A 23,161-nucleotide genomic window follows, 5' to 3' on the forward strand; every position below is an offset into this window, starting at 1 on the left:
CAGACTCCATCAGGCTGCTGGGGGAGGATGAGAACCGATCGATTAAATAACCCAACTAAGAAGATACCGAATATGAACATGTTTGAGTCAGCATAAAGAACAATAAATAACTTTATAACATTTCGGCAGACGAATAAAATAAAAAGAAACTCATTCTAGCTAGCAGCTAGCATGCTATTCGATTGTTGGTTGTTAACAATGCTATCTTGTAGCTAGCGCCCTCTTGTGGCTTCCGGTAGAACATGGACTTAGTGACCCGAGTGAGGACAAGCGGCATAGAAGATCAATGTTGTCAGTCTTCATAAAGACCCCAGGCCAGCTGTTAAAAATGATCTAAAAATCTTTATTGTCAGAGAATATTCACAAACATGTCAACGATCACTTCCTGTGGCCCACACACTTTGTCTTCATCATGATCACACGCCAACAGAAACAAAAACCAAAAAAAAAACACTAGTGGAAATGTTTTCTGACATACTTTTACATATATATATAAAAAAGAAAAGCTAAATACTTTTGAATATTTTGTTGCTACTGGAAAAAAAATAATTTATATTCCACTACTGCAGAGGCTCCACCACCCCCCCCCCCCCCCCCGCATCACATCTCATCAGACCTTTGACTCTTTGTCATGATGGCAGATTTCTTTTCGACTGGATTTACTTCCTCTGAAGGTGAACTGCTGCGGTCTCCATGGCGACAAACAACAACGCAAGAATGTTGTGATTGATCAGTAATGTACAAATATCCTACAAGTTTTATCTTTGAGTTCTTAAGACAACCAAGCGCAATCCTCAGGACAGCATGGAGTCCTCTGATTGGTCGCCTCTGAACTTCTTTGGTCCGCCAGGTTTACTGAGGTTGAGAAATACATCCAATGAGATGATAACCGAAGTTATAAATGTTGATGTCACATGGTCACTCACACGTCAGGAGAGACGGCCACTCGCTTGCCCGTTGCTTTGGTGTCTTTGCTGGTTTCTGTGGAAGACAAAAAAACACAAGAGGTCACATGATAATTCGGACAAGAAGGAGGACTTGCCAGACCAGATGCTGCTGCGATGCTCCCGCTCACCTTGAAGCCACCGAACCTGCGTGGCCGGCCCGTAGCCCTTCTGGTTGCGAGCGGCGATGCGGAAGATGATGGCAGGCTTGGTGGTGTGATCGATGTGGGCGTTGCTGAGGCTGGATGTCTGGACCAGGCAGGATGGGTTCGGGCCGAAGTAGACCCTCATGAATGCCAGCTGTGCCGGACCAGACCCCAAGGTGCTGGTGGTCTGGCTGGACTGGATGGCCAGGTACACTGAATACTCAATGATCTTTCCCGATGTGACGGCGGGAGGCTCCCATGTGAGCTGAGCTCCGCCCACATTCTGCAGGAGAACAATGAGGTCACTGAAAAACTGTACCATCACGGCCCCCCGCAAAGCTGTCAGATAAACAGCCCCCCTCCCAGCAAGTCACGGCTTTAAATGGTTCGGGACTAGTGGTCTCACCTTGCTGATCTTGATAGCGCAAGGTGCTCCTGGGAAACCGGGAAGACATGTTTTAAACGCAGACACCTCGGAAAATGCCCCGCGGCCACAGATGTTGATGCCAGCCACCCGGAATTTGTACGCCGTGCCCGGCTGAAGCTCCACCTTCTTCATCCGACTGTAGTCTGGGGGCACGCCTGAGTCATGCTGTGCGGGAAGAGCGCTCTTATTTTGGCATATGCTTCCTGAGTTGTAAGTATTTTGTTGCGGCGTGCTCTTACATCAATAGCAACATCATCAGGGATGTAGTAGTGAGAGACCACCATGTTGGTCACCCTGACGATCCCCACGTCAAACCACTGGTTGTCTTTGGTGGACGTCTTTGTCTCCATGACGCCATGTTTCTATACAAACAGTTAGCATGTTGTTTATCACGCTTGGGTCTTGGTGATCATTATGTCGAGCTGCTCACCGTCACATTTGCGCCGATGCCGTTGGACACGTCAGCGATGGCGGTGGCGTCAGTTTTCCCGGCGCTGGCCGTCAGAGGAGGAGTTGGGCCAAAGGTGCTGGCCAATCGGGCCACTGCGCTGGTCACGGCCGACGATGTCACCTCAGGGCCGTTGCTCTCCGCCATTGGGTCGTTGAGGCTGTCTGCTGGAGCCAGGCCCTCTGAGAAATAAAGACTGGATTTCAGAATTTTGTCACATGTATAGTGTGTGTGTGTGTGTGTGTGTGTGTGTGTGTGTACCTGTGGGCACGGCCCCAGGCTCCGCCTCCTCCTCTGCTTGACCATGCACGTCCTGCAGCTGCTGCTGCTGTTGAACCAGAGCAGCGAGCTCCTGCTGGGTCAACACGATAGGAATGGATTCCGCGTCACCTGCGGAAAGAAACGCATGTACGTCGTGTTCCCGGAATTCGCGTCGACATCATACTTTCGAGATGTGCGCGTCGTACCGATGTGTCCCGCCGCTTGCAGCACAGCCTGTATGGTTGCATGCTGAACCTCGTCTGTTGTCGTGGAAACGGCCAGCTGATCGGCCGTCACCATCAGCGTCGTCGTCCCAGAGTCCATCTCGCTGCTGACAGCTTCTGATGACATCAGCTCCTGAGGAGGCGTGTCCGTGGACGCCATCTGAGCATGAGACAGACAGGAAGATCAGCGGGTGCACGCTACTCATGTCCACACAAAGATGTGCGTGTGTGTGTGTGTGTGTGTGTACCTGTGTGGCCTCACTGCCCTGCAACAACGCCGCTGACGAGGACATGACATCCTCTGATTGGCTGTCCATTTGCATGGGCTCCTCTGCAACAGCCATCACCACAGCGACGCCATCGCCCTCAGCCTTGACCACATCCTCTCTGACCAATGATGAGATTTCCTGCCAAAACACACAGATGCCAGTCAGGATTATGATGATGATGATTAGTGTCTCTCTCTCTCTCTCTCTCTCACTTACAGGTATGGAAGGTCCAGGTGTGGGCGTGGCCTGTGTAACCATGGTAATGGCTCTGCCCTGGCTGATGGTGGCAGATGAGGAAGGCTCAGAGGATGAGGAGGAGGGGGCGGGGTCTGTGGAGTCTCCTTGTGCAACGTCTCCACCCTGCTGAGCTGCAGACCGAATACAGGAAGTGAGCTCATTTCAAAATAAAAGGCATTATACTGCTGGAGTGTTGGTTGGCTACCTGTGGCTGTGGTGGCAGTGTTGGTGGTTCCAGTCTCGTGGGTCTCGCATGGCGGATTGGAGCACACCTGCAATCTCGTCACATGTTAAAAAGGGCGTCCACGTGAGGTCCGGACAGGCGACGACGACGACAACAACTACAGCCTCACCTGTGGTAGTCCTCCTGCTCCTGTTGTGGTCGTGGTGTTGGTGGTTCCGGTCTCGTGGGTTTCGCACGGTGGATTGGAGCACACCTGAAATCTCGCCACATGTCACAAGGGGGTCCACATGAGGCCCAAACTGGCACGCTGGACAACGACAGCCTCACCTGTGGTAGTCCTCCTGCTCCAGTTGTGGTTGTGGTGTTGGTGGTTCCGGTCTCGTGGGTTTCACACGGTGGATTGGAGCACACCTGAAATCTCGTCACATGTTAAAAAGGGCGTCCACGTGAGGTCCGTACAGGCGACTACGACAACTACAGCCTCACCTGTGGTAGTCCTCCTGCTCCTGTTGTGGTGGTGGTGTTGGTGGTTCCGGTCTCGTGGGTTTCGCACGGTGGATTGGAGCACACCTGAAATCTCGCCACATGTCACAAGGGGGTCCACATGAGGCCCAAACTGGCACGCTGGACAACGACAGCCTCACCTGTGGTAGTCCTCCTGCTCCAGTTGTGGTTGTGGTGTTGGTGGTTCCGGTCTCGTGGGTTTCACACGGTGGATTGGAGCACACCTGAAATCTCGTCACATGTTAAAAAGGGCGTCCACGTGAGGTCCGTACAGGCGACTACGACAACTACAGCCTCACCTGTGGTAGTCCTCCTGCTCCTGTTGTGGTGGTGGTGTTGGTGGTTCCGGTCTCGTGGGTTTCGCACGGTGGATTGGAACACACCTGAGGACGGACGAGTCAGTGTTTAGGAATCCCCCAAAACCTCATCATGCTCATTAGCGGCTAACTATCACGCCATCTCCACGGCTCACCTGCTGCACTTGACTTGTACCCGCCATCACCACAGTGGCAGTGTTGGTTGTTCCAGTCTTGTGGGTCTCACAGGGGGGGTTGGAGCACACCTGTGGAAGAAGAGGACATAAATAATGAGAAGGCCCCTCTTCTTGTCATGCTTGTTAGCAGCTAACCACTAATTATTTTCTCGCCTCTCACCTGTAGCACCTGACTTCCGCCAGCCGTTGCCACCGTGGCGGTGTTGGTGGTTCCGGTCTCGTGCGTCTCGCAGGGTGGGTTGGAGCAGACCAGGGTCACTGCAGCATTAAATAAAAACCGGTGAAAGCTTGAAGATAAATGATTTGAAAATGACATGACAGTGTCCCTAAAACTATATGTCCCAGAATGCATCTGGAATTTTAGCTACAATGCATGAGAGTCTTTGGGGTTCGAGACACTGGAGGCGGAAATGAAGAATTTGGACTCCTTCGATCAGTAAGAGTGGTTATTGTGGCAAAGTGTCCTACCAGTGGCTGCGGCGTCTCCCTTCTCGCCCTCCGCGCTGCTGCTCGTTAGCGTGCTCGTCGTACTTCCTGGTTCCTCCGAGGTAGGAGAAGCCATGATGGAAACGGGTAAATCCTGGACCAGTGGCTGGGATTCTGCGCCACTCGGGGTTGTGATCAGAGTCACCTGGGATGACACAAATATAGTAGCACTACGGACGCTTCCAGAAGCTGAATCAATGAGATGCGTCCAAACCTGCTTGGGTCCAGAAGCAGCAGCTGTCACAGAGGTGACCTGGCTGGCAAGCGTGGCGATGGTGGCCAGAGTGGTGATGGGCGTGGCCAGGGAGGCATTGATGTTGGGGGCCACTCCTGCCACTGTCGTGGACACACTTCCTGTTATCGTCCCCAGACTGGGCACGCCTGCGGATGAGTCAGATGAGTGGCACCGCTCTTAGTCAATGCATGCACAATCAGAGACCATGACAGGAAGCATCGGGAGTTTACTTGTAGTCGCCTTCACGACCAACGTGGTGACGGCGGGCTTGGTGCCGGTGATGCTTGGCGACACTAGTCTGACTCCGCCCTTTGGAACGGTCCTGAGGATGGTACCTGCCGCCCCTGGAGCCCCCTTCAACACGACCTGCATACAGAGACGTCATGTGACCTGTGTGAAGACCCTCGTTTCTAAGAACAGGACACTGAACAGGCGAGGCTCACCTGCGTGACACCCGGCTGGCCCGCTGATATTTTGGGGACAGTGGTGATGATTTTTCCTGCAGTGCCAGGTGTCATCACCTTGGTCGTGAGGATTGTGATTGGACAGTTGCCACCTACAGAGAGGGGAGCTTACGTCAGGTGTGCTACATGTGTATAGTATGTTGTCATGTCAAAGCAAGTCCTCATTGGTGGAAAAATTCCCTTTGGTGAAAATGTTCAACAAGGTTCCACACAATTAAGATGTGCAATTGATTGATTCTTAAGGCTATTTCATTTGCGATCGTACCTGCCCCACCCTGCAGCGCCGACACAGGAATGGTCTTGATAATGGTGGTACCAGGTTTGGTTACCATGGAGCCGGCCTGTGGGCTGCTGAGCACAGTGGTCTGTTTGCCGTCTGCAGAGGTCACCAGCTTCAAGATTGTTCCAGCAGGGAGGGCGCCCTTAGTCTAATATGTACACATGACACAGTTAGGGGACATACTTTCGCTAACAGCGACACAAGGAATGAATCCGTACCTGCAGGATCTGAGCAACAGAGCTGCTCGCACTCTGACCGGCAACCGTGACGCTCTGCGCAGGTTTGGTCTGCACCACCGACATCACTTTTCCCAAGTTGCTGATCTGAAAGAGCGGGGAGGTGTGATGTCATCATCACACGAAGCCACATGACCCCGGAGGTCAGAATGAGCTGACATTTACTCACCAGAGTGCCGCCAGCTCCCACCCCGAGCGGGCTGTTGACTAGCGTGTAGGTCTTGGTGACGCCGCCCACCACTGTGGTAACCACCTGAGTCTGGGGGGTGACTGTCACCGTTCCAGATTTGTGCACCGTGATAATTGGGCGGCTGGAGGTTCCGGGGGCGGAGACAACAGTGGCCCCGCTGACCTGAGCAGCAGCCGTTTTCAGGATGCGAGTTGCTGAGTTGCTGACCTGCTAGGACAGAAAGTCCACACCAGTCAAGAGGTAGTCCGGGCATGCCCGTTGTTGACATGTGGATGCTAGGAAGACAAAATGCTACCATGGTAACGGGAAGGCTAACAGATCCCGGAGTGACTGCCACAGTCTTGACAATGGTGGCTCCCGCTGGCACATTGAGCACGGTGGCTGTGGCGGGGGGGATCTTGCGGGTAGCTGCGGCCGCCGCTGCCAGCGCGGCCATGCCACTCATCTGAGGACTGCTGCCGATTGGCTGTCAGCAAACACATTAGAACTTTAGTCCTCACTGCACAATAGCAGCGTTTAATAAAGAGGAAGTCGACCTACTGTGGTTTGACTGGCCGGTGTGGGCACCACCATGCGAACACCTGCAGGAAGCGTGGTCGCAGCGACTGGGGACTTGGGCGTGGCCTGGCGCACTGTGACGATGGAGGCGCCGCCTGGGGCTCCTTGTGTGGCCACCTTGAGGACTGCTGCAGAAAGACAACTAGTTCAATTCTCACATGAACACACTCAAATGTCTGCGTAAACAAAACAAGAGTGTTATTTAAAAAACATTTTACACATTGCATGGGGGACTACATCTTCCTTAATCTCACACACAGGCATTACAGTTTGTTGAAGATTTAGCCGCAATGTGGATTTTATCGCATTTTATACCGTCATATTGTGATACATCCCAAAAATATTGTGATATATGCTAAATGTACTGTATAAATAAATGAAACTCACCTGGCCCTTTAGCAGCAGCAGCCAATGGGCTTGCAGATGTAGCTGCTGTGGGGGAGGGAACCAACGTAATGCCAGACAGCTGTGGCGTTTTGTTAGTGGGACTGGCTGCAACGGAGACGGGGCTCTTGGGCGAGATGGCTCCAGCAGTAGCGGCGGCAGCGGAGGCGGTTGGGGTTGCCGTAGGTGTGGCGGGAATGTCGTACTTCTGTATCTGTAGCAGGTAGGTGTCTGCTGTCTGTGATGGCCCCCAGCTCACCTCCAGGGACGACGTGTTAGCGCGTACCAGCTGGACTCGCGATGGAGCAATGGGACGCTCTGATGAGATGACGCACAAGAAAGACCGGTTGAGACCAGACCCGGGGGAGTGACGTCCTGCAGAACGGCGCCCGCACTCACGTGTCTCCAGGTACCAGAGGTCCTTGCAGCAGACCTGGTTGTTCCAGGCCTTCCTGTATCCATCTCTTCCGCTCCAGATGTAAAGTCTGGAGTTGATGGCTACGCTGCAGTGGCCCGCGCGAGCTCGAGGGATGTTCTCCTCCACGCTGTCCATCTGCACCGTCTCCCAACACAGTGTGTCTGTCCACACACATTGTGTCTAATTAAGCCATGTGTGCATCAGTTCCGCTTCGGAATGAACAAATTGATTGATTGTGGGCAACTGAATGTTAATTAAGCACGAGGAAAGGTGGTGTTCCTCTCCGCCTCCAAATTATTTTTTACACCTCCATCAGCTTGTTAAAAGAATAGATGGAACAAATAAATTACTATTTAATTTGTCACCAAGTTGAACTTATACATTTTGCTTGTTTCTCGCAGCAAACTGGGGCGCATCCAGAATCAGACTCTGACTGTGTGTGTGTGTGTGTGTGTGTACCTAGGTTGAGACAGGCCAGTGTGTTTGTGCACTTCCACTCCTTCTCGTGTGTCGCCACTTTGACGTCGTCCATCACCAGAGGAACCCACCCTCCAAACACATACATCCTGACAGACAGACAGGCAGGCAGGAGGTGAGACAGTAACTGCGAAGCTAATGTCAGCATCTTGCATCACGTTACTTGTTGTGGATGGCGGTGGCGGAGTGCAAGCTGCGGGGGAGCGGTGCGGTCCCAGTGAGGTTTGGTTTGCTCCAGACGAGCGAGTCTGTGATATAAATGAAAAAGCAAGGAGTTAATAGCGTAGCACACGCGTCACATGACCCATTAGGTCCCATAGCGTAGTGTCAGTGGACACACCAATGTCGAGTATCCAGAGGTCGCCCAGTCGACAACCGCTCATCCCACCGTAGATGACCAGGCGGTTGCCTCCGCGGCCGCTTGCCACCACCGCCGTGTGGCTCTCTCTGGGCGGCGGAGGCTGCCCAGACGTCACCGGAAGGTCCCAGCTGACCACGCTGGAGCCCTGACGCAGCTCCAGACAGTACAGGTCATTCAGGTACCTGAAGAGAGGTCAGAGGTCACGGCATCTACAAAGAGAAATAAGCTAATCCGTGTTTCTTACCTGGGAATGTTGTTCTTGGGGTCCTCGCTATCATTGGCCAGTCCTCCAAACAGGAAGCAGCGAGTGCCAATCAGAGAGAAGCTGTGACCAAGGCGGGGACATGGCAGCGGGTTGTTCTTTGGAGCTTTCGCTTTCAGCCGCTTCCATTCCCAGCGACTGGCCTGATGGCAACACATGTTTAAATTGCAGCTACTTCAAAACAAGCACACCCCCCCCAGTGAGATCACGTACCTGCAACTCGTACAGGTCGTTGCTATATTTTCCATATTCTACCATTCCTCCAAACACCAATAGCCTGGTGCCGTCACACACAAATCCATAAGCGGCGCACCCAGGTGGGACATCGCCTCGGACAGCAGGGATGAACCACTGGTTGGTAGCTGTGTGAGGGTGGGAACACCAACAAATGAGACCTATGGAGCTGTCAGCAGGGTGCTAGGAAGATACCTTAACATTCATTTTTATACATAACTACTTCTCACTGCCATGTTACACAAAGCTTATAATTTATAAAGTCTTACGTCACTTCCCACTTTTCATTAGAGTTTGTTTGTTTCTCACTGAAGTTCAGCAAATAATTTAAAGAATGACAGTTTTCTTGCTAAAGGCGCCGTCCAGCTCGAGAGGGGCGTGTCCTAATTACGTCACGTTGTTTTCAGTAAAACCGCGCCATTTCTCTTTGGAGCACCCACCTCTTCGTTACCAGCTAGCTGCTAGTTTAGCCTAGCATGTCAACATTCCAAACAAACATGATTAATTCATGCCAAAATGACTGTTTTCCACCTAAAACACGAACGGCTACCTTGTATTATCAATTTCTGATGACTCAATAGCCTCGACATTCACCAAGCGTTCACTTACAAAAAACAACGAGTCCTAGTTAGCAGCTAAACACCTCTGTTTACGTAAATGTGCACAGAAATTGCATATTTAAATATTGGTTTCATTACAGATGTTCAAACGTTCATCTCGAATGTTGTCGGTACCTGTGTTATAGACGTGCAGCTCGTCCACGATGCCCTCATTACCACCACCAAACACCACCATGAGCTCCTTGATGGCGACGGCCCGATGTCCGTGACGGGGCCGCGGCACAGGACCGCTCCATCCCAGGACGCGCTTCCAGCGAGGCTGAAGCACCACTGGCTGACCTTCCATGTTGTTTTTGTCAGAGTCCAGCACTAATAAGCCTTGCTGGGGGAACACCAAACGTAATGTTTGCCAAAGAGGCTCCGTCCGCAACTAGCTTAGCATTAGCCCGCTAACTAGCCGGCTGATTCGATGCAAAGGATGCTAGATACTAACTAGGCGCTGATGGTTAAAACTCAATTAGCTGTCGCTAATTTTAGCAATGGAATATTTATCCCAGATTCGAGAACTGCAGTGCCACTGTTGAAACAAACGCCCTCACTCGGTTCTATAGTTTGTAATGGTTCCGCTGTGTTGTTGACTAGCATAGCGAGCGCTGCGGCCAGTCCGCCATTTTCTGCCGGTGAAGAGGGGAGAGCATTCAGGAAGTGAACATAGCCGCCGGTCGCTGTAGGCTCACGGGAACAAAATGAAGCAGACGAACACATCCAGACCCAGGCCCGTTTCTTGCTGTGGTGGCGACATGCAGTCGCGTGACTGAGCACTCGTGGAAATGCAATGACTTCGGTTAAATGTGCGGAGCAGCTCTGCTTGCTGGGATGGAAGCCGCCATCTTGCTGCTAACAGTCACCAAACAAAACCGAGCAAGAGAGGCAAATGGCAGCGGGAAGCTAACCGCTAAGCCGCTCGTAGCTAACAACAAGCTAACTGCTAATGCTAAGGCTTCCAGTGAAATCGACAGAACATCTGAATCAGAAGAATCTGCTTTGTTGGCCACGTCTGTTTACTCAAAAAAGGAATTTGACTTCGGTTCAATGTGAAGAACATCACTGGACTTTTTGGTTGTAAACATTACCGAACACCCGATATGGATCGACAAATGGTCAATTTGTGTTTATTTATAATTTACTTCCTTTATGATAAATACCTCAGATTATTATTATTATTTTTGCCTTTAATAAAAATTGTAAATTCCACGAATACTAAGGTAACATGTCTGCCCATGAAGTACAGTCACGAAAGTTGTTTTTTTATCTTTGAAGTACATTTAAAAAAATGTTGTGACTATAAATTAAGTTATCTTTTGGTCTAAAATGTATTTATTTGAGTAATATCATGACTTGCAAATTAAAGACAATAATTCACGGTGTTTTAAACTTTTTAGGGAGAAAAAGTGTGGACTTTGCAAAACTGGCCTATTTATTTATCGGATCACTGCTCCATAGTGACGCCTGGCGGCTGCGGGCTGCACAGCAGATGATTGTACCCAGAAAGAAAAACTTTATTTGGTCAGACAAATTACCCTTTTGAGAAAAAAACTTGCCATCGTGTGTAAAAACTGTAAATTATTAAATATACTTTATTATTGTATAAGCGATATTTTTTTTCTGTTATGAAAACATGGTATTTTCTCCTTTTGGTCATGCTATTAGCACTCACCATACCACATAAGTCATTGTCTTTGCATAAGAAATAAAGTTTTGCACTGAAAATAGTTGAAATAATAGTTAGATTTACACTGCATCTGTTGTGTGTTGTATTCGCGTGTTAAATGATGCCAAAGTTTCAGATAATTAGGTGAAGTCACAGTGAGCCAGCTGTACAAGTCATAAACTGTACAAACTGAGGACCAATCACAGCAGAGTGGGTGTGGCTGTGGGTGGAATAAATTAAAACAGACCATTTTGGAAAACCAAGCAAATACAGCTGAAATAGATGCAGATTTTGGAAGCTGCCGTTATCGTGTGTTGCTGGTCTCTAGGTGTCCACTACTCAATACAAAGGGACAGAAATGAGCATAACAGGTCCCCTTTAAACATATGTTTCAGGTTTGATTCCATCCAACATGTCCACCGGTCAACTTTCAGCAAGATAATCCAGCTCATCACTCTCCTCTGGACACCTGGACGCCTCACAGGGCCGCACTGCATCTGGTGGAAATAATGGCGGACATAATAAGAGGAAAGCACTGATCAAGACAATACAAGATGAAGACAAGATGTCCGTGTTGGTCTCACTTGAGGACTGTGGACAAACGGACTGAAGTGATCCTACAGGAGAGAAGCATTCTTCTATGGTTTGGCCTCTAGAACCCGGTCCTGGTGCCACCCCCTTCTGAGGGGGACTAGGTGAGAGACTTGTTCTATTAGGACGAACATGAATGTCGTATTGGTCCTCAGAAGGCTCCCTGGACCAGGACTCAGTGGACCTGGTTTGACTGTGGTATTGGTCTCTGGTGGGCGGGGACAATGTTCTGGAGCGACGGTGGCTCCCAGTAGAAATGTCGTATTGGGAGAAACCTCGACTCTCGTCTGTTTCACACGGTCCCTCAAACGAAGAAGATGAGGGAGGATGGAGGGAGGAAGAAGGGAGAGGCATGGAGGAGAGAGGAGTACAAGGGGAAGAGGAGCTAAACGAGGATAGAGCAGGGGTGAGGGACAAGTGGGGCTTGTAGGTGTCCTCTAGCGGTCCCAGACTGGAAAACTGCTGGCTCAGAACCTCCACACTGCCGTCTGACGAGTGAGGTGGGCTAGGCAGGAGGTTGATGTCGCTGTTCCTCACCAGCTTTTGGATGTCCTGAAGTTTGTCAAACACTTCCGTCATAACCGGTCTCTTCTTGCACTTCCTGTCCAGACACTCACAGGCCAGCACTGCCATCTGCATGCTCCCTGCCGGCTCTGTGGCGCCCCCTGTTGAGTTACACATTGTATCAGCACAAATCCATTCATTCATTCTCTATACCACTTATCCTCACTAAGGTCGCGAGTATGCTGGAGCCTATCCCAGCTGTATTCGGTTGAGAGGCGGGGTACACTCTGGACTGGTGGCCAGCCAATCACAGGGCACATATAGACAAACAACCACTCACACTCACATTCATACCTATGGACAATTAACCTAACATGCATGCACACATGAGAACATGAAAACTCCACAAGCGGAGACCTGAAGACTAACCTTTGATTAGCCGCTTGTCCAACTGTTGCCTCCAGGCAGCTGCACAAGAAACATCTGGACCCTCCTGGAGCTCCTGGACCAGGTCCTTCTGCAGAACCACAGTAATGTTGGTCAAAGTGTGTATATGTGTTCGCACATGTGTATAGTATGAGATCTAACCAGGTAAATATCTCCCGACTTCTTGTCTTTCTCCAGAGCTCGCCGACCAGTCAGTACCTCCAACAGCACCTGCAACACACACACACCAATACGTCTAAGTGCTAACTGGTTTAGACTTGTCTCCATGTCCTGATCATCTACACTCGACGCCACTCACCACTCCAAAGCTGTAGACGTCCACCGTCGTCCCGAGCTGTCCGTTCCTCACGTATTCCTCAGGAAGATACGCCAGCGTTCCTCGCACCGTAGATGTGTAACCCACCGACCTTGTCTTAGACACAGAGCGCCGCGAAGAGCCGGGATAAACAAAGCGAGCCAAGCCGAAGTCAGCCAGCTTGGCTACCAGGTGGCGGTCCAACAGGATGTTTGAACTGCAACAGGAAGTGGAAAAAGATATATCAGTTGTTTAAGTAATAATGATAAAGACATGGTCTGTTCTGTTTGTTTATAGGCTGAACCCCCCCCCCCCATTCCCAAACCTAGTGACTCCCCTGATGAGGAATACTCAATTTTCCAACAGTGTGGAATGCAACATGTGTGTTGTGTACCTCTTGACGTCCCCGTGAATGACAGCGTTGTGTCCCTCTGGTGGATAGTGAAGGAACTGCAAGGCTGTTGATGCTTCAACAACAACCCTGACCCTCTGAGACCAGGTGAGGGCGCCACACACCTAAAAACACACACAAACAAATGTTAGTGTTAGTGTGCTTGTGCATTTGTGTGTGTGTGTGCTCTTTCCAATGTGTGTATTACACTGTGCAGCTGATCCTCCAGGGATCGGTTCTCCATGTAGCTGTAGATGAGACAAACACCTCTAGGTCCTTCACAGAAGCCCAGCAAGTCCACAATGTTTGGGTGTCTGAACCTTTTGAGTCAAAAAGAGGAATTAAAAATGCTGAATGTAACATGAGTGGGTCAGAAAACAAAGATTGATTTGTTGAAGAGTGAGAACTCTCACTTGGAGAGTTTTTCCACTTCGGTGTTGAAGCTCTCCTTCAGCACGGCAAAGTCCTGCAGACAGTCCTGACAGTAAAAAAGAAAATATCATATGAACATATATGTTGCATAATATCATGTTTTTAAAAAATGCATCATTTTGGTGTCCACAACAACAACAACTGTAACAGAAGACTACTCGTGTAGTCTGTATTGTGATTTGCTGACCTCTTTCAGCCTCTTGACCGCACAGTCCGTATTCCTCAGGGACGCTCTGTACACGACTCCAAAGCCCCCCTCTCCCACCTGCAGGGCAGGAGAAAAGCCCTCTGTCCCAGCATGCACCTCTTCATATGACCAGCACATCACGCCGCAACCGCCATCGCCACACGCCACCACAGTGGGGCCCTAGAGAAGCCATATTTTTTATAGTATTCTACTGATGGGTGACAGAATCTACCTGTGATGAGTGTTACTTATTAATGAGTGTAAATTCACCTGGGGGGGTACAGGTCGACTTGACTGCAAACTGGAAGGGGGTGGGGCAGGTATGGGTAGGGATACTCCTCCTACTCCTCCTTTATCTACTAAATGGACACAACACTTTTAATTATCCATCACGGGATTATTATTATTTTCCTTGTTTGTGCTTTGTTCAAATGTCTGTCCTGAGAGTAGGACAGTCCAGCGTCGGTGATTAGTTCTAATGTCGGTCATAACAATCGGATAGTACAGTGTCTGAAGTTAGTTCAAGTTTCTGTAAAAAGAGTGGGACATGCTCGTGTCAGTGTCCATCACAACAGTCCAATGTCGGTCGTGTCGGTGCTGAGTTCACATGCCTGTCATAATAGTAGGAGAGTCCAGTGTCAGTGGTTAGTTTGAAATGTCCGTCATAACAATGGAACTGTCCAATGTCTGTGGGAAGTTCAAGTGTTTGTAAATACAGTAGGACAGGGTAGTGTCAGTGTTTAGTTCAAGTGTCTGTCAAAACAGTAGGACAGTCCAGTGTCGATGTGAAGTTCAATTGTTTGTAAAAACAGTAGAACAGGCCAGTGTCAGTGTTTAGTTCAAATATCATTGCGAACAGTAGAATCGTCCAGTGTCAGTGCTGAGTTCAAATGTCTGTCATAACAGAAGGACAGTCCAGTGTCGATGTGAAGTTCAAGTGTTTGTAAAAACTGTAGAACAGGCCAGTGTCAGTGTTTAGTTCAAATGTCAGTGCGAACAGTAGAATCGTCCAGTGTCAGTGCTGAGTTCAAATGTCTCTCCAACAGTAGAACAGTTCAAATGTCTGTCATAACAATAGGACAGTCCAGTGTCAATGTTTAGTTCAAATGTCTCCCCAACAGTAGAACAGTTCAAATGTCTGTCATAACAATAGGAGAGTCCACTATCTGGACTGAATAAAGTCGCTGTGGTTAGTTCAAGTGTCTTTCATAACAGTAAGACTGTGGTTAGTTCAAGTGTCTAGAATTACAGAAAGGCAGTAATGGCAGCATTACCTTTAGTAATGTGGGTGTTCAGTGTGGGCAAGACCGCCACTGATTTGGGAGGGGGGTCAAAGCAAGAGAGAGTAAGAGGAGGCGAGGGTCGGTGAGGAGCAGCAGGAACAGGAGGAGGAAGAGGAGATGGTGTCAAGCTGGATGACCCTGAAGACACAAAGTGTAAAAAAAAAAGACATTACAGATCGGACATCTTAAGAGGTCAGATATCAGAGTATAGTTGCACCCACAGGCAAGGATGATGTCTCTGGGATGGAGAAGCTGGAGATGCTCCAGCAGGTCGAGCAACTCCCCGACACGGCCGTTCCTGTTGCCCCATTGGCTCATCACATAATCGGTCCGCCTCTCCTGCCTCTCAGCCAATCGCACGCTGACTTGGTCGACAAGTACCTCCGAGGCTACCATAGAAAAGTTCATTGAAAAATAAGTTTGATGTTGAAACCGAACTTGTTGTTTTGCTAATTTTTATGTGGACATAATGTTTACTTTCTGTTCTAACTATGTTAATAAATATTAATTAAACGCAACAAAATAATGATGTAACGACTGAGAGGGTGGAAGGGATTCTCCCTTCCAGTTTCACGTTAGCACTTAGTCCGGTTGTGGCTCACCAAAGCGGGTCCAGTCCCAGTCTGACAGCCCATCCATGACCCGGCAGAACTCCCAAAGGACCGAAGGCGGCAGCTGGTACAAGAACTGTAGTCTGGCGTCTCCTCGTGACATTTTTTTTAAAAATGACACTTCAACTCTGGAGGAAGTTCCCTAACGCGGGAGAGCTAACAGGCTAACAAGCTAACGGCCCAACACACGCGGCACTGAGCCGCACCAACAGAACCGCTTACATCCGGACCCGGATCCCTCTGATGATTCATTGGCACTATCCTGTTCAGACTCGCAATATTCGAAGAGTGTCAATAGTTTCGATGGGCTGCTTCCGGATACGGCGTTTACGAGGGGTGGGCGGTTCCATTCACATAGCTAAGACATTGATACCAAGGGTGGTATCGGGTCGATACTAACTCAATGAGGTCGATGTTTTTATATTCTCTTTAATTTTTATTTTCACAAATATATGTGATTGTATTCATATTGTGACATTGACGTTATTATAGTGGGTATATATTGTTACATTGTTCACAAAATGGGGTTGCTGACTATATATATTATATTTTTGTTGGACAAAAATCTATGTTTTATTCTGATTAGTATTATCAAGAAATTATCAATAATAAAAAAACACAAATTCATGTGTTATCGTACCGATACCAACATGTTTGTATCGCCCCCACGTAGTATCTATCGGAACCAACATACTGTATCAAAAACAGCTTCCGCTTGGTAATCTTCCAAAATAAAAGTTTTTGCCCCAAACTGAAATAAAGTGAATAACGTACTCCGTCCATCCATCTTACATAAATGACAATTCATCATAATTACATTATGAATATTACTATGATTATTAAAATTTGAAACGTTATATTCTCTATATACTCTTCGTCCCAGTCTGACCCCAAGTCAACATATCGCGAGATCTCAGAACGCCTGCGCGTCTCAGTCTTCTTTCAAATATCGCGATGTTTGCTAGCTGACGGTGGTTGGAAAAGGACTCGGAGGGGGCGGGGTGCAGCAGAGATGTTTGGAGGCTTTTTTTAATATAAAATTATTTATTTAAATAAAAATGGCTGCCGTAGAGAGCGATGAGGAGAGAATGTAAGTAAGGTTTTTTTTATATTTCATCTTCCGCGAAAGCGTCGCTGTCTTTGGCCGCCTCCGCCATCTTTCTGTCGTCTTTTTATTTCACCTCAAAGTGCGATCATTTTTCCACCGGCCTCTCTCCGAGGAGCGGGCTTTAGCGGGAATACGTCACCAACTTCCAGCTCAGTCCCGACTTTAGCGGTTCAAGCCGTTCCGTACGTTAGCTCAGCCCGCTTCTCGTTACGCGCTCCCCCGCCGAGCTGCGCCGACTTCCACGCACACCCGCTGGAGGTCGGCCCGGGGGTTCAGCGTTGCTGTGCCCGCCTGCCGGGCTTCATCCGCCAGAACACAGCCGTGTTAGCGGGCAGGTGGCTAGCAGGCTGCTAACTCGTCGTTAAGCAAACACTTGAGTGTTTTCATGGCAGCGAGTGTTTATTATTGTACCTATTCATGAACTTGTTTACTTCCCGTTACGTGCCCCCACCACTCAAGTCAACATCCTCCGCCCAGGTGCTGCTGAGCCAGGCAGCACATATCCCACATGTTGTCAGGACTGAAACTTGCACACTGACAGCTGATTGACCACCTTATAAAGCTGCGAACAGTCTGTTCCTGTCCTCTCCCGGTGGCCCATTTTGCCCTGCAGCACACTTCCTGTTCCTGTGGCTGCTCCTTCGTAGAGCTTCATCATCCTCAATTAAAATCAAGCCGATATTGTGGAAAACCTGAAGTCGTAAAATAGAAAATGAAACCAAAATATTAAGGTACGGCACTCAAGTTGTCCAAAACGTCACAGTTCAAACCGCTACAACGAATTACGTCACGCAAGACATCAGCGTAAACTCTTTGACACTGCTTCACTTATTTTTACACTTGTAAGACAATTAAGAATTGGCAAATGTGACTTCAAATATGGCCGCACTGATGGATTCGGGAGTGGTAAACACTACTCATAGTTCATAGTTAATAAAACTTTAGGTGGGCGTGTGACCAATCACAGCGGAGTGGGCGTGCCCGGAGGCGGGCTGTGGGTGGAGTAAATTAAAACAGACCATTTTGGCGGGAAGCACAAATCCATGGAAATACAGCTGGAATAGGTGCAGATTCTGGAAGATCTAGAAAGCTTTCTGTGCTGGTTATTGTGTGTAGCTGCTCTATAGGAGTCCACAACTCAATATGAAGAGTTTAAAAATGAGCATAATATTTCCCCAAACGTGCTCTCTTCTATTGAAGAGTTGTATCATCACGAAAAAATGTAAAAAAAACGTATAAATCCGTCTTTGGGAGTGAGCGGTCGGATTGAATAAAACATATAAATACATCTTTGGTTGCAAATACGACAAAATTTGCGTCCTCCTGCTGCGTCTCAAAGAGCGGAAACATGGCTGCTAAAGTGTGAACATGCATCAGAATCTGCCGCAGCACATTGAGATATCACTTCCTGTTGTACCTCTCACGGTTTCACTAAACAGTCTGCTGTCTTGTTTATGCACGTGCTGGTGGATTCAGGGACAGCGTGGAAAAATGCATGTAGCAACAAGGCATCTAGGAATGCTTGATGGTAAACTTCTATTTCGTGTTGGACTGGAAACCGGTAAAACGGTCCATTGATTTGGACTGTAGATGTTTTCTGAGGGGGGCTGCACGGTGGTCGAGTGGTTAGCTAGGAGACCCGAGTTCAATCCCGCCCTCGGCTATCTCTGTGTGGAGTTTGTATGTTCTCCCCGTGCATGCGTGGGTTTTCTGCGGGTACTCCGGTTTCCTCCCACATTCCAAAAAACATGCTAGGTTAATTAGCGACTCAAAAATGTCCATAGGTATGAATGTGAGTGTGAATGGTTGTTTGTCTATATGTGCCCTGTGATTGGCTGGCCACCAGTCCAGGGTGTACCCCGCCTTTCGCCTGAAGACAGCTGGGATAGGCTCCAGCACCCCCGCGACCCAAAACAAATCCAAAACAATTGAGAGGTCACAATCCAAATTTAAAGAGGACCTATTATGCTCATTTTGTGTTGTGGTCTCCTATAGAGCAGCTACACACAATAACCCGCACATAAAACTTTTTTTTAGATTTTCCAGAATCTGCACCTATTCCAGCTGTATTTCCTTTAATTTGTGCTTCCTGCCAAAACGGTCTGTTTTTAATTTATTCCACCCATGCTGTGATTGGTCACACGCCCAAACTGCTTCCTAACTATGAACCATATAAGGAAGTCTGCCCTTCTGTGACATCACAAAGGGACAGTTTTACCACGGCTTCGGAAACCGAGCGTTTTTGAGCCATCCCAAACTTCTTTCAGGGCATGGTTTAACACAAGAATATAACATTGTAACTACTTTTATAGGTCAGAAAAGTGGAAAAAAAGCATAATAGGTCCTCTTTAAGGTTGAACGGGAAGTGCTAAAAAGTGTAAAAAGAAGCGAAGCAGTGCTAAAAGTATAAACCGGGCTCTGGAGTAAGAACCCATATGGAGACGGCTTACTTTTTGTAAAGTTATTTTCTTGTTTTGTTTTCAACTTGATGCTCTCTGAACAAAAATGCAAAGTAATTCATCAGCAAGAGTTGATTTGAGGTGACTTGCTCCGCCATGATGTCTTGAGTGATGTCATGTGTTTTCCCCCAGAGAGGAGGGCCAAGAGGAGCGTCCGCAAAGAGAACAGTCCCACGGCAAGACCAAGAAGCTGCACAAGGAACGCTGCCATGTTGAGCAAGTTGAGCAACACACCTCAGTGAGTGAAGGCTCAGCCAGCCATTGAATTGTCCGATACCGTCATGGCAGCCGTGAATATTAGCCAATATGGATGTCAATACAATATCAGCACAAATTATATATATTTTATGACTTATTTTGTATTCAAAATCCAAAAGTTTTATCCAAAATGGTGTGGCTAGGTATAATATAGCAAGGTTCAAGGTGCTCAATTAAGCGTTTAATCCTTACTTTACTCAACACCAACAGGAGCTGGTCATCTTTTCTGTTTTAGCGAATGACTTCCTGTCGTTCCATGGGAGTTTCCCATGTGATGCCGCTTCAAATGCACAATGACTTTGGTTGTACAGTAAACCTCGGATATATCGGATTCAATTGTTCCCACTGGTTTTGTCCAATATAAGCGAAATCCGTTATATGCGTATACCGGAAAATGTCAGTTTTACGCATATATCGGATTTATATCCGGTATATGCGTAAATCGGATTTCATCCGTTATAAAAAGGCACTTCCTTGACTATGTTTCCAATGTACCTGGACGCGCAGGCAACGCTGCAAACGCTGCAAATGACGTCGTATAGCGGCCTGTCACGATTCGGCGAATCGGAGCGCCACGATGCGGCCATCCGATATATGCGAGGGAAATTTATTGGAAATGCATTGGAACGGGACTGGAGATTTTGTCCGAAATAGGCGAAATCCGTTATAAAAAATCCGATATATGCAATGAATTTTTATTGGAAATGCATTACAGAAAAATTGGTTCTTTTTTATCTGTCCGTTGTGAGCGAATTTCCGATATATCCGAGTCCGATATATCCGAGGTTTACTGTATTAAGCATCCTCGGTTCTTTGCCACCATGGAAACTTTTTCATGACAATCAGCTGCAACATTTTTTTCGGACTTTTAATAAACGATGTAGTCTGCTGATATCATACCCCAAACATTACATTTTTTCATGTCATTGTCTGTCTGGCAGGCATCAGAGCCCGTGGCCGGGCCCTCGCAGGAATCAGATACGCAACCGGAGGCGGAGTCTGTGGGCTCTCCCAGGCAGCGGCGCTCCGTCATTCGAGATCGCGGACCGCTATACGACGACCCTTCGCTGCCTGCTGGCTGGACCCGCAAGCTGAAGCAGAGGAAGTCCGGACGCTCAGCGGGGAAGTTTGACGTCTACCTGATTAAGTAAGATGACTTTCTTTCTCCTTGCTGCGGCCATCTTTGTTTCTTTGTGCGATGACCTGTTGTTGTTGCGGTCAAGCTCGGAGGGAAAGGCTTTCCGCTCCAAGGTGGAGCTCATCGCTTACTTCCAGAAGGTCGGGGACACCACCACTGACCCTAATGATTTCGACTTCACTGTGACCGGTCGTGGGAGCCCGTCCCGCCGAGAGAAGAAGCCCCCCAAGACAACAAAAGCGGTCAAACCGTCCGGTCGAGGTCGTGGCAGGCCCAAAGGTATACTACGTATGTTTATGGACACCATAGTACTTTGCTGACGTGTTTCCTGTTTGGCGTTTAGGCAGCGGGAAGATGCGGCAGGCGACAGAGGGCGTGGCCATGAAGCGCGTGGTTGAGAAATCTCCCGGTAAACTGTTGGTCAAGATGCCCTACAGCAAGGCGGAGTCCACCAGTGGGACCACGCCCACCCCTTCAAAGGTGCGACCATGTGACGTTCTCTATCACACCAGGATGTTGTTAGCATGTAGCTTTTTTGTCATCTGTTTGTGAAAGATGTTGTTACTTTTGGGTGCGGTTACTGCCTTCCAGGTGTCATCACCTGCGTTACCGTCAATCAAGTCTCGTCCGGGCAGGAAGAGGAAATCAGAGCAGGATCTCCCTGCCGCTCCACAAACGACCCCTAAGAAACGGGGCAGGAAACCAGCGTCGGTTTCAACGGTGTCGGCGGTTTCTGCGGCGTCTTCCTCGTCAGCATCGACCTCTGCTATGTCAACATCAGGGGGCTACGCCGCTGCTGCCATCATGGCCGCCGAGGCAAAGCGCAGAGCCACCAAGGAGTCTTCCAGCAAACCTGTTGTCCAGGAAACAGCCCTGCCAATCAAAAAACGAAAAACGAGAGAAACGATTGAGGAAAGAGAAAGCGTTCCTACCCCGGGATCGAGCACAGCAGAACCAGGAAGGATGGAGACTGTTCCAAAGGAACCCACACAGACTTCCCACCAGGCTTCTTTGGAGCAGGGCCAATCCCAATCCCAGAAGCAGCCCCCTGCTTCCCAGGAAAGTTCCTCACATGCACATAAGACGCACAAAGGGAGGAAGCACAAGGAGAAGAGCGCAGCAGCGGAAAGTGGCGAGGAGGAAGTGAGCGAGGACACTGGAGAAAAGGGAGGAAGAGGAGGAAGGAGTAGCAGCAGTAGAAGTAGCACCAGTCCTTCCAAAAGCCACAAGAGGAAGGAGCGCTCCCCACACAAACACCACCATCACCACCACCACCATCATCACCATCACCACCATCGCCACCAACAGACCTCTGCGGATCACCGTCATCCTGCATCCGGAGGCTCCGCCCAGTCCAAACCTAAAACTGACACACCGCACCCAGCTCCTTCCAAACCTGTCCAACAATCACCCCCACCGCCTCTTCCCTGTCCCGTTCAGACCCAGCAGTCCCCAGGACATTCCCAGTCCCAAGTCCCAACAAGTCAGCCACGTCCCCAGAAAGCACCACCACCCTCAGTCCAACACAGACCTCAGCTTCCGGCGCCGCATGTTGTGCCCGTATCACACCTTCCAAAGGTTCCTCTCCCCCAGACACGGAATCCAAAGCCGCAGACCCAGTCCTCCGTCACGGTCCAACCTCAACCCAGACCCCCCTTTCAGACTCAATTCCAAATTCAGACCAGGACCCCCGCCACAGCGCAAGCTCACCTTCAACAACAGTCCGTCTCCAGGCCGCCCTCACAGACTCAGCTTCAATCACAGATGAGACCCCCCTCGCAACACCAAGTACACTACGCTAGGCCCCCGCAGGCCCACGCACCGCCACATTTTCAGCAGATCCAACCACGTCCCCCCAGGCCTCACACACCACCGCAACAACCGTCTCTCAGACCGCCCGGTAGGTCCCGCCTGGTGGTGCCATCTCCGCAGAGCGAGCAGCCTCAAGATCTGAGCACCACACCCGCAGCACTCGCTCGCAGCATGGAGGGGGGTCCCAGAACGGAAAGAAGACCTGAACCAGGACTCGTTTCGGAAAGCAAAGACTCTATCGAGGGCTCAAACAGCACCGCCAGGCCCCACAGCTCCATCCGCGCCGATCCCAATGCAGGATCGGGGACAGCGGAGCTCAGAGACATTGTCCCCCAGTCAGCTGTTCCTTGCCCGAGCCGGGAGGAAACTGTTGAGTCTCGGACTGCTGTCAGCGAAAGGGTCAGCTGATGGGAGCGGTCACGTTAGACGAGTGGAACCGCTGTGTTATTATGGACTGAGATGGTACCAGTGAGGGCTCTTCCTCCATCTTTGTGCACTGTTGTTCCACCGAACAACCTTTTTCTCTGAGCGCCGAGCTAGCACTGACAGACGACCCAGGAGAAGAACGCATGGTGTCATTTTGTAGGAAAAAAACAAAAGGAAAACTAAACTGAAAGGGTGTGTGTGTGCATGTGTGTGTGTGTGTGCGCGC

General features: G+C 49.3%; 3 protein-coding genes across 6 annotated transcripts; 1 reads left to right on the plus strand and 2 right to left on the minus strand.

Annotated features, from left to right (window-relative positions):
• Positions 1–327: 327 nt before the first annotated feature.
• On the minus strand, positions 328–10,231 carry LOC131136766 (host cell factor 1-like). 3 transcript variants are annotated; one of them, XM_058083990.1, is made up of 35 exons: positions 9,457–10,230; positions 8,702–8,850; positions 8,471–8,631; positions 8,206–8,408; positions 8,029–8,113; positions 7,848–7,954; positions 7,370–7,549; positions 6,974–7,288; positions 6,569–6,714; positions 6,324–6,494; positions 6,008–6,235; positions 5,821–5,925; positions 5,588–5,750; positions 5,302–5,414; positions 5,089–5,224; positions 4,838–5,004; positions 4,606–4,768; positions 4,298–4,395; positions 4,117–4,206; positions 3,944–4,027; positions 3,785–3,868; positions 3,627–3,710; positions 3,468–3,551; positions 3,310–3,393; positions 3,162–3,228; positions 2,936–3,087; positions 2,699–2,857; positions 2,433–2,610; positions 2,227–2,355; positions 1,948–2,147; positions 1,757–1,879; positions 1,497–1,682; positions 1,076–1,373; positions 927–981; positions 328–855 (listed from the first exon to the last, which is right to left on the minus strand). In XM_058083990.1, the coding sequence occupies exons 1-35, from the start codon at positions 9,626–9,628 to the stop codon at positions 795–797; spliced, it is 4,980 nt and encodes a 1,659-aa protein (XP_057939973.1). In that variant the 5' UTR covers positions 9,629–10,230; the 3' UTR covers positions 328–794. The 3 variants fall into 3 exon arrangements, with proteins under 3 accessions (XP_057939973.1, XP_057939972.1, XP_057939974.1); XM_058083989.1 differs by having other exon boundaries at positions 4,606–5,004; positions 9,457–10,231; XM_058083991.1 differs by lacking the exons at positions 3,310–3,393; positions 3,468–3,551; positions 3,627–3,710; positions 3,785–3,868 and having other exon boundaries at positions 9,457–10,229.
• Positions 10,232–10,457: 226 nt separating this feature from the next.
• Positions 10,458–17,215, minus strand: irak1 (interleukin-1 receptor-associated kinase 1). Of its 2 annotated transcripts, none has more exons than XM_058083995.1 (13): positions 15,726–17,215; positions 15,345–15,512; positions 15,115–15,261; positions 14,111–14,196; positions 13,841–14,020; positions 13,635–13,699; positions 13,430–13,541; positions 13,225–13,346; positions 12,834–13,047; positions 12,677–12,745; positions 12,518–12,605; positions 11,578–12,249; positions 10,458–11,490 (listed from the first exon to the last, which is right to left on the minus strand). In XM_058083995.1, the coding sequence occupies exons 1-13, from the start codon at positions 15,835–15,837 to the stop codon at positions 11,417–11,419; spliced, it is 2,109 nt and encodes a 702-aa protein (XP_057939978.1). In that variant the 5' UTR covers positions 15,838–17,215; the 3' UTR covers positions 10,458–11,416. The 2 variants fall into 2 exon arrangements, with proteins under 2 accessions (XP_057939978.1, XP_057939977.1); XM_058083994.1 differs by having other exon boundaries at positions 14,111–14,199; positions 15,726–17,214.
• On the plus strand, positions 16,702–22,925 carry mecp2 (methyl CpG binding protein 2). The gene is made up of 6 exons (XM_058083993.1): positions 16,702–16,824; positions 19,434–19,539; positions 20,501–20,706; positions 20,783–20,976; positions 21,041–21,177; positions 21,289–22,925. Exons 1-6 carry the CDS (start codon positions 16,793–16,795, stop codon positions 22,915–22,917), a joined length of 2,304 nt encoding a protein of 767 aa, XP_057939976.1. The 5' UTR covers positions 16,702–16,792; the 3' UTR covers positions 22,918–22,925.
• The last annotated feature ends 236 nt before the right edge of the window (positions 22,926–23,161 follow it).

Source organism: Doryrhamphus excisus, chromosome 10, assembly GCF_030265055.1.
Source record: "Doryrhamphus excisus isolate RoL2022-K1 chromosome 10, RoL_Dexc_1.0, whole genome shotgun sequence".
Lineage (NCBI taxonomy): Eukaryota > Metazoa > Chordata > Actinopteri > Syngnathiformes > Syngnathidae > Doryrhamphus > Doryrhamphus excisus.